This window comes from Ascidia mentula, chromosome 6 (assembly GCF_947561715.1).
Source record: "Ascidia mentula chromosome 6, kaAscMent1.1, whole genome shotgun sequence".
Taxonomy (NCBI): Eukaryota; Metazoa; Chordata; class Ascidiacea; order Phlebobranchia; family Ascidiidae; genus Ascidia; species Ascidia mentula.
In genome coordinates, this window is record NC_138571.1 from 9,936,716 (window position 1) to 9,947,593 (window position 10,878).

General features: G+C 38.6%; 1 protein-coding gene across 1 annotated transcript; it reads right to left on the bottom strand.

Moving 5' to 3' along the window:
* Nucleotides 1-798: 798 nt before the first annotated feature.
* Nucleotides 799-9,769, bottom strand: LOC145905864 (uncharacterized). The gene is made up of 15 exons (XM_082993174.1): nucleotides 9,752-9,769; nucleotides 8,845-8,972; nucleotides 8,295-8,415; nucleotides 7,594-7,666; nucleotides 7,184-7,358; nucleotides 6,280-6,425; nucleotides 5,691-5,835; nucleotides 5,054-5,116; nucleotides 4,538-4,688; nucleotides 3,391-3,539; nucleotides 3,142-3,177; nucleotides 2,746-2,886; nucleotides 2,629-2,668; nucleotides 2,524-2,557; nucleotides 799-2,323 (listed from the first exon to the last, which is right to left on the bottom strand). The coding sequence occupies exons 2-15, from the start codon at nucleotides 8,900-8,902 to the stop codon at nucleotides 1,796-1,798; spliced, it is 1,860 nt and encodes a 619-aa protein (XP_082849300.1). The 5' UTR covers nucleotides 8,903-8,972; nucleotides 9,752-9,769; the 3' UTR covers nucleotides 799-1,795.
* Nucleotides 9,770-10,878: the final 1,109 nt, after the last annotated feature.

The following is a 10,878-nucleotide window of genomic DNA, read 5'->3' on the forward strand; positions in this document are numbered from 1 at the left end:
CTGATATTTCATGTCGATCGCACAAATCTTATGTCCAGTGTACGTGCATGACTTTCAATTCACATGATTTTAGGTGTGTTGTGTTTTGATTGGTTACTTTGATCACGTGTAATGTTTATCTTTATCGCAGCTACATTTTTATTGTTGTTTTTATAGGTTTAGAATTGCCTTCCACAGCCTTTGACTGTTTGCTGTCGTCTACTCATTTTTTTACATTTTTCTGTATTGTACACAAGAACTGCCATAATAAACCATTCAGGCTTCATGCGACTCTGGTCTGGTCTTCTGTTCGTTTGTTTAATATTATGGTGGTTCACCAGATTGTAGGAACAGGAAAAGATATGCAGGTTGTTCAGAATGCATTTTAAGATTGCAGCTTTTACAAGGAATAGTTAACTCGCTATGGTTGGCAAAGTATCCATCATATATGACCGCCCAGTAAGTTTCAAGGAGAGATGATTGATCGGCGTACAACAAATAAACAAAGAAACCACATGTTTGACAGCTGTGTTGCTGCGAATACTGGCGAACCATATTGATCAGAATTAAGTGTTGAGAAACTACCAACTGACGTCTTATGGTTTAAGAGCTTTTCGTGGAACAGCGACGTGCATGGCTACCCTGTAGATATAGTTACATTCATATTATTTATCAGTATAAAAATGTATGGTTGTTGAAAACTTCGGTATCCTGTTCGTTAAAAGCAGTGGACCGATTTGTCCAGTGGAGAGTTTAATTGCACATGGAGTACAAATCGAGTATTTTTACATTTCTCCTCTCCAAACAAACAACCTCATGCAACTCGAAGCTTTGTATTTATTTAAATCCTGTATTGTTTTTGTACAAAAAAAAAACGGAATGAGAACCTCATAACAGGCACAAAAGTATGCAAATTACGTCGTGTTTATCTCAAGATCGTTTTTAACAACGAAGTCATTGATTTTTGTAACCCAAGTTACAAAAAACCAATGATAATTCTTTGCACTTTTACTAGCTTGTACACACATTACAACCAATGGTGATAATGGCAAAGAAGCAATAAGGCCACAAAGATGTAACACGGTGACATAAAGCAAATCGATGAAGCGGACAACTTCTATACATGTGCCCTTCAGAAGCCGTCTGCAGTCAGAACGCCGTCAATCATACACATAGGCCTAAAAACTCCATATTTCACAAAAAAATGAACAAATCATAGAAACATACAACACATATGTTCTTTTCTTTTGCTTATCAAAATACTTCGCACATCATATATTTAGTCCCATGCACTGTACACCGTTTCGAGACTTTAGAAGCCAATCGTTTTTATCAAACAAATATTTCACCAAGCAACAGTAAGAGTAGGTTGTCACAGCGTAACGCAAAAAAGCATATCAACACAACCTGGCACTTTTGTTTTATATGATCTTGCCTATTGAATTTTATGCAAAACATTCTTGTATGGCTTACATGTCTGCCAATAGAAAAGAAAAAAGTTTGGTTAAATTATTATCCGTCCAAATAATTAATGCAGTCTGGTCGGAATAAACATTCTAGCAACCGCGCATCTGAATATCTACTATAGTGGATATTATCAAATTATATAATCTGGGGAATAAACAGGAAAAATCCAAAACACAATTTTTCCAAAAGAGTCGTGCACTGTGTGAGTATTTTGGAAAAGAAGGCAAATAAAAATAAGCGTCATTTCGATGCTGCAATTTGTTCGGTAAGCTCGGTAAAACAAGTGGACGAAACTATAATGGCGCAGAAAAGCTTCAAGGCTTGTTGAGTTGCACCCGATATACGTTGTTTATACCGGCGTGTGGACCACCTTATTTGGGTCTATATGTTCCCAACTTTCGCCGTGTGGTAGAGTGTATCTTCCTTCGTGGCCACTTGCTCCGCTATCAACGCTACCGGCGTCGCTCTCTGGTTGATATTGACGAGATCCCGACTCGTCGAACGGACTTTCACGGGCTTCCACCTCGACTAAAGCCGGCGAACCAGCTGTGTCAAGCCCGAAGGTGGAGCCGTATTCTCCAAGGAAAGAAGCGTTCTCGTCGAAGTCCTGCAAATGCTTGGTGATGGCTCTCTCTTTGCCTTCGGGAGAGGAATCAGAACCACGCGGGATTTCTGCGTCTTTTCGCCCGTTGAGCTGGTCGCTGTAGCCCGATGTTGTGGTCGCGGAAGAATGGAGACTACCGCTGCTAAACTTTTTCTTTTCTGGCGTAGTACCATTGCTGTGGCGATTGTATGGGACGGGCGGGGTGTCCGGAGATCTCTTCAGCAGGGAATCGGTATCAAGCGGCGATTCGAGTGTTTCGGGATGGTCTAACTTCTATTTAAAGATAAACACAGTATTTTTAACAGAAAATAAAGCCGCGATGGTGCAGCTGAACCGTTAAAAATATCAAAAAATTGTAAAACTAAATTTTCCAAGTAAAACCGATGTAATTTGGCAACGGCATCATTAGAATACAAAGATGGGTTCATTGACGAGTTGTCACAAGAATATTGCCGGACAGAACGACGCCTTACCGTTCTATTCGACGGGTCTGAATAAAGGGGTTTCCTGCATATAACAGCACAGTTATTAAAAAAGTAGAAATGTACAGATTGAATGTGTGGTAACGTTGCACTTACTGCTTTTCGACAAAGTCGTCAGAACCTTCAACGACTCCTCCTGAAACAAACATAAGAGGGGTCAACCAATAAAAAAAAAACTATCCCATTTTTTCTCTTATCGATGTAAGATCATACCTTCATCATTCTTTTTGTCGGAAGGTCGTTTAAAAGCAAAATAATAAATGAGAAATCCAAGCAAAAACAGCATCGCTAAACTGCTGAAAGCTATCGCTGCAACGACGGCGCCACTTGTTAAGATGTCCTCATCTGAAGAATCTGCGGAAAGGCGAATAACTGCTAGATGTTGTGGTTTTCACATGTATGGTTTAGTTTGGAAAGTTTGCAAGCGGTTTTCTCATTTTGAACCTCAAAATTCTATTTTGGAACTTTTTTAGAGATGTCACATAAACATATGTGTTGTTGTGATATGTGCAATGCGTTTGAATTAAGTTATATTTTTGAATATTTTGCTAGTCTCAAGGATGATGATTTTTATTTCCAACCGATATTCGTTCAAATAAACATACAAACCTGTTCTGGTGTCGGGAGTTCCTTCGACCACTGGGTCTGCAGAAGAAAAGCAATCTTCACTACAATTTTTTTGCTTTTAAAGCTTGAAACATTTCTACTAGGATTTGCATAACATTCCCAACTAATCTTTTGTCAACAACTTTTTATATTTAGTTATGTTACTCAAAACGATTATGAATAATTGTTCAAGTATATGTTACACAGAGTTTAGGTCAACAAAAACCGCTAGATGATGCATGTATGCCTGACCTGTAGCAGATGCGGTTATTTCAACAGACATCACGACTCTTCCAACTGGATTTTCGACCAAGCAGAAGAGTTGTTGGTTCTTGGTGACGTGGGCAATACGTAAAAGGTTTCCTGTTGAAGTTGGAAAGTCCTCCCCCCACCAAGTGAATCTACCAAGCAATATTTGTATCTCACTATATTTAGATCAAATGACAAACAACTACAAAGATTCCTTCCCAAACAGTTATAGACAAAAATGAATTTCAATTGACATAAAACCTGTGTAGACCTTATCAGTTAATGTAGTCTATAATTAAAATGTTTTTTTTATTGATACCCGAAAGTATAAAAACGTTTGAAAAGACCTCAGAAAACTGAACTACAACATAATGGCTTATGGTTGTACATACGTGGCAGAAAAATTAAAATTAATCGTTAACTCCAGCAGTAAAACAATTTGCAGCGCTAAACGTCTATCCACTGCACTGTGGCCCTAAAGACTGACACAGGATCTGCGGTCCTAAAGACTGACACAGGATCCCTTGTGTTTTGCTCGCATTTCATATTTAGTCTGGGGTCATAAATCCCATGGGAGTAGACATTATATTTGCTCGTGTGAGAAACATTTGGAACGAGCGTCATGCACAAAGCACGCACGGCATTCATTAACATTTTATCATTTATACAAAAACCGTTTGGTTCCACAAAAATTTACTTGGCATAATTATCAAAAAGTACAAAGTTCGGTGAATTTGTTGCGTTGTTTGTCAGAAAAACATGGTTGTGGCTATAATTACTTCCCGGTTTAAGCAATGACTTGCGTAATCGGCTTGTTCTGTCACATGTTTGTGGTCGCCATGACGTTATCAGTATTTGAAAAACGGGCTGTGGTGAAACGCGCCATCTAGCGGATAGACATCTCCTTTTGGTGTGAGTTGTTGGGAAATTAGAGTTTCAATAAGGTATAACAGCGTGATGAAATAATTGGCAAATTTAAATATTTAATGGTAACATATACAGGTAAGAAATTGGCCCCATTTGTAGCGTCTGACAATCTAAATTCAAATATATTCCACACCATATCGTAATCACATTGCTTTGAGTCTACATTTTTTGTTGTGTCAGCAGTTTTGCATTTCATGAAACGAAACGAAACGTTATCTCTTACCTTGGTTCGGGGAAAGCCCCATTCGCCGACACGGAGACGATCACCGAAGTGTTGACGAGTATTACGTCACCAGGTATGACGTCCATGCTAACCAGACCAGCAACGTTTGTCACATTTTTGTCGGATGACTTGTCGGTTGCATAAGTTGAATCTGTAAGAAGAAAGAAATAACTCTGAACAGCTCAAAGTAACATATACACTGAGTTATACTGGTATTGCAGCCAATTCGATCAGTCCCACTGAGTCAGTTACGCTTTTTAACTAATAAAATTTTAGCAAAATTTCAACAAATATTTAATGAGAAAAATGTCCCCTGTTCAACAACCAATATATTGGCTGTCGCACTTTTTTGATCAATTTGAAAAGCTGTGCTTTTTTCGACAGAATTTTGAAACATTAACCGAAAAAAAAACATTCAAGTACACAGAGTTAATGCACGACTTTCGTGGCTATAATCCAAACGTGGGTAAATTATGTTTTTTCTCGAAAACGACTAGTTTTATCTCATATACTTACAGTCAACCGTGTCTCCGAGCCAATCAAATTTCATTGCCACTGGATGCCGAAGGTTGGGTGCAACTGGAACATAAGATATGTCGGTAATAAATTATCAGCAACAACTCTTGTTTCTCAAGGTGAGATGCTGTTATTTGTTAGGTGCGTACTATTATACAATATAGTTCACAAGCTTCGCAGCCAAGGCATTGCAGCCAAGCTGGATCAGCCACTTTTCCCGACAAGTCGGAGCGAGATCTGAAAAATCAAGCTCCGGGTGAGGTTTGAACTCACGACCCTGGGCTAACCAGGCCCAACGCTCTACCAACTGAGCTACAAGAGCTCAGTGGCTTCACGGGGTATATTGTGGCCAAGGTACACTGGTGCGCAAGCGCACAACTTGTCAGGCGACCTTCACATGCGTAGAGGATCTCCACCACCGTAATCAGACAACGCAGAAGAAATTATACAATATACTTACCAATAACCGGATACCATGTAAAATGTTATTCAAATTTATGGAAAAGGTTGGCAATACACTTTGACATGCAACTATTTGAAAAACCGTATCTGGGTAGTTGGGATTAACCAGATGTAAGATAAGCATATAAGCGTCTTTTATATTTTTATTTATCAATCAACAACCATGCGATTATACCTAATGTAACGTTCTTCCTCAAAGTGGTGACAGTTTCAGGGTGGTCAACAACACATTGGAAAGTTGTTCCGTTTTCATTTTGCTTGATCGTCCAATACAAATACCCTATCGTGTCGGCGACTGGGCCGGTAAAGTCGCTGATAATCTGGAAAGTTCATTGAATTTCTTAAAATGAATTATTTGGTTATAGTTTGGATATTTCGTCACAAAACGGGCCGTCGCGAATTTTTCGAAAAATCGGCCACTCAAAGTACAATGCGATTTGCCACCCATCACTATCCAGTGACAGGCTGCGATCTTACGGTATACTGGGAGGAAATCGCCTGACTCGAAAACCCTTACGGTTACATCGGTACCTATATGTCATTTTATGTTTCATATTTATTGTCTATAAGCGTATATAGAGTAACTTTGCGTGCAAAAATAAACATGATTTGATTTGGTTTGGCAAAAAGTGTATGAAATAATCAACCTCAATATTTTGGTCATTAGCAGCCACTAGTAGACAAGCTATGGTTTTATTATCTAATAAACACAATGTCAAATATAAAAAGAGTCATACATGAATTAAATTTCTTCATTCATTTACCTTATTGGGTTTCACCTCCCGCGATTTTCCGTCTTTAAAGATTAACCACTTGATGTTGGCGGGTGGCTTTGACCTTGTGGAGCGGCAAGTCAAGGTCAAATTTTTGGCTGATTGAAAGGTGGTGAGCTTGACGTCGTTTGGGGGAACTGCCAATAAATATTTCAAAAGGTATAATAGTGGGTAACAGAAACAGCAAGGGCATTACTTTAACTATAGGGTTTGTCAACCTCACTAGTTACTTCACATCCAAATATCTGATACAAAACTGCTGATATGAGCAAATCAAACCATAATTATTACTTTCCGACCCGCAAATTGTAATTTTTCGAGAATTACAATGGCAGAAGAAATCTTTTTAGTTAATTACCATTGCGATTATTTGTACCAGTGTAGGTACAAAGTCAACATGTAATTAGCCGTCGTTTTAAAATTGTGAGGGCGTCACAAGCTTAAACAATTATAAATTTAATTTCTCGACTTTCAAAGTAGATTTGCCAATGTTATTTCTGATTGGAACATCATACTAAAAAGTATTTGCCTGGCTAATCAAACGACTTAACCACAATCATCGCCAGCTGCACTGACGAGACCTTAGAGCAGTGATTCCCAATTAGGGTGCCGCCAGGTTTTCCTTATATTCGCTGGTAATTTTCCACGATACCTTATACCGATCGAGGTCGCATATTTTTATGACAATAAACCTCGATCAGAAGTGATAATTGCATCATTCGTAGCTGTTACTCGTTGGTTTGTCGCCATTACGTGCTAAAAATCGTAATGCACACCGCACGGGTGCCATAAGCCAAGAAAGGTTGGAAACCACTACCTTGGAGTTCAAAACAACAGTATGCACCATTTGTACAGCTCAATGCGCTAACAATTGTTTATATTTAAATTTTCTTACCGTTAACTACAAGTTGCATAAACACCTCCTCTTCCTCTGGAATAGAAATATTTCCTGGAGCGACTAAAGTTTGATTTGCCTCTACGGAAACTCGACATTTGTAAACAGCTTCGTCATCAAGGTCAACCGTTTTCAAAATAAGAGACGAAGAGTCGTAGTCCAAGCTTGCACGATCCTATTAATAAAGCAAACAAGTCCATGACTTGGCAGCAACAAAACGAATGTTTCTACTAAAAAGCTTTGATATTATTGCGGTTGGACTTAGTTTGGGTTTCAATTGGCAAAGTTCACCGTTGCAAGATTGGATGTTGGCAATTTCTTAATTGTAAGAAAAGCAGAACCTTTACATTAGAACTTTTTTAACCATTTTGTTTTTGTTTAAGTTACATTATCAAATTGTGACAATTTACCTTGTACGGTTTCGACGGATGGTTATAAGACGGTGGATCGTAATAGTAAATAATCTCATTCGGTTCTTTGAACCTGAAAAGGCAAATTGGGGATTTGTTTATAGGCAAGCCTTCATTCAACACTTACAGCAAATACACCGTTGACACCAGTGTCAGTCCAAACTTAAACAAACAAGAAACACGTCTGGATTCTGACAAACGGGTATATCCCTATCTAATCTACGTAAGCAGTTGAATTTTACTCACCTGTCGGTTTTACAGCAACAATCTCAAACTCTAAGAGGCTTAACTATACAATTTGATAACGCGTGGAATGCATATTAGGATTATTCAGCAGCCTTATTTAAGAAAAATTAACAACATCGCTTGCAACAAGTTGTATAGGAAAAAACCTAGTCATTTGTCGTTAGAATGTTTCTAAAAAATACATTTCGCCTACAATTGGACTTTGTCAGGATTACTTATACATATAGAATCTATCAGAAACAACGTCACGACAAATGACTTTTTTTCGATTGTCCAACATGGTAAAAAATCAGATACTATGCCTTTGTTGCCTATAAGACTGCTGGGAAATTTATGTATTTGTTTGAACAGTTCCATCCATTGCTTGTAAAGTTGAAAAATAACCAAATACAATGAGCAAAAATTTAGTAACCACAACAGTTATATGAACCTGAAACTCAGTAAACAGCGCTTACCATATAACTGCCTTGATTATCTTGTTGCTATCGATCCTGCACATTAGGTTGGCATCTTGATGATAAATGGCTTGAACTTCATCACTGGATTTGATAAAAACGTAACACTCCACTCGGTAAGCTAAAAATCAAGCAACGGAATAATTTGAACTGCCGTATATAGAACATAAGACATATATGACAACAACGTAATGATGAGTTGACTCGAAATATTTTGAGGAAAATGTTATTCTGTGATAACCACGATTGATCTGAAAAGCCAAGTTCATTTTAACAGAACTTGCCACTTTGTTAGTCTTACTCCAATCCCCGATGGTGACGATAAAACACCACCAAAAGGAACGTCGTAAAGGAACGCGTGGTATCGAAAATCTTAGTTCTTAGTTGTAAATGCTATCGTGATAAATCAAACTCGGTATTAGTCTTTGTCCATCCAGGACATATACATTTTCATAGGATAGCTGCAATTTTTGTAGCTTTGTCGTCAAAGGCATTCGTATGGAACAAACTACTTGACCCAGCCATCCGTTCGGAACGAAACACAACTTACCTACGATACTCCACACCACCAACAGCAGGGACCAGATCTTCAATTCCTTCTGCTTCATAGTTGGTTTCTCAACTGCAACGACCACAGTCTGGTGCAGCCCAATTGATAATCAAAACCTTACCTACGATCTTGGAAAGCAACATAATTATAATATATGGTAACTTCGCCAATAAATTACAAGCAAGCAAGTCCTCTGATACTACCGAAAACCTATACAAGACTTTGCATGTTGTATGCTGGGAAAGTTGGGCTTACTTCTTGTTCTGTCCTATGCCCACGCAATATATATAATAAGGGCGAGGCCTCAAACACCGGCATTTCGACGGGTCAACATAAGCTGTCAGGTTGTACGACAAAGCAAACAGTATCCTTTTTGGAAATCATTAACCAGTTTAAAACGCCCCGTCTGATAAGCGTTTCACAAACAAACTTGACGGATGCAATGAGAAAAGTACATGTAGAGTTGCCAATAATCCGTGCGAGGTCATAAACTAAATCCCGTTTCTGTTTAATACAAGTCGTGCCTTTTCGATCGGATAAAGTAAAGTTTATCGTGGACGTAATCCTGGGTCTGCATCTAGCTTTTAACCGCAATCGACTCAGCATGAAGTTTTTCTGAGACTGGTAATTAAGTGCAAGTTTAAAAGGAAGGCCACAATTGAATATCAGTTAACTTTTGTCTGTATAACTGCGTTTATATATTTTAAACGCTTTGTGGACAAGAACCTCAAATAAAAACCATATTTTATACAAATTACATTATAAACTTTTTGACCGAAGTTTACTACATAAACGTTGTATCACTAATTCTTCCCAAAGCACTCCTATCTTTGCAAAAGTCTGACATTAATCCATAGCTTTCTTATCTACTTTGCTGAAGGCGTTTAAATATTCCATTATCACCAACCTCAGAAAGCCGTTTGTCGAATCTGGCAATCTGGCTGCTTCTCTCCTATTACAAGCTCCAGCCGACAGGCAACTTTGCTTGAAGATTGTACAGACCGGTATTGTTTGCTTTGCTTTGTATGTTTCCAGTTATAAAGCGTAGACATCGGCAAATACTCTCTGTCCTATTTTTCGACGGTTCCTTTTTTCACTCTGTACTTAATCCACTTGGTGCCCATTTACGCTCAATCATGGTTGCAATTCACAGATACTAATAGCCCGTTTGAAATCCACAGCTAAGTATTCTTACATCGGAGTTTCTGTTTTATTAAAAATAAGGCTTGAATCTGCACAGATACTGTATGTACATGTGGTTTTTCGCAAACCAAACTAGTCAATTCACAATATGTTTGTATTGTAGGCTATTCCAAATGGCAGCAACAAACACACATATTTCTGGCAACACCTCAAACTTAGACAGTCCGTGACAAAACATACCCTGTCGCCAACAAGGCCTCGAGCAATTTAAACAAGGCGCAAGTGACGCACAACTGCCAGTGTGGTATCTTCTGCGGTAAGTCGCTTTTTCTCTGCACTATACGCGCCTGTGATTCGGCTTTGGAATTTCAATTACTCTCCCGCCGACTTGTCATCCTTTCCACTCAAATTATAATTACTGGTTGTACTTGGTGGGCTGTCTTTTGTAAACTTGCTCTGTGTTCATGAGGCATACTAAATGTCCTATCAGGTACATGGATGACATCATTTACGATGAAGCCACTGAAGTCGAATGGTAGTGAAGCCTAAACTTTCATTATCCACATATCCACTCATTGTTTCCGAGATTTGCATACGAATAACATTATTCAACCTTCGCACACGCAAACTCAGCATCACAAATACATACCGTATTTCGAACGTAGCGAACTTGATAACTACACACACTTAAACGTTTACTGTCAACGTTACAGGAATTCCGTCGGTAAGTTCGTAGCGGTTAGGTTACGCAAACAGTCCATGGGTGATTGGATTCGTGTTTAAATCGTTTCCTAAGATTATTCTTAAATTACAAGCCATGAAATCAAAGGTTTGGTTACGCTTCAGCAACTACGCACAAAACACAGTCTGGCGAATGGTACTTGAGTTTCC

Excerpts from the sequence above, each read along its gene's own strand:
- LOC145905864 (XM_082993174.1), bottom strand. The coding sequence starts at position 8,902 with ATGAAGCAGAAGGAATTGAAGATCTGGTCCCTGCTGTTGGTGGTGTGG. Across the intron at positions 3,540-4,537 it reads GGGGCTTTCCCCGAACCAAG|ATTCACTTGGTGGGGGGAGG; the intron begins GTAAGAGATAAC and ends ATTGCTTGGTAG. Across the intron at positions 3,178-3,390 it reads AATAACCGCATCTGCTACAG|ACCCAGTGGTCGAAGGAACT; the intron begins GTCAGGCATACA and ends TTTCTTCTGCAG.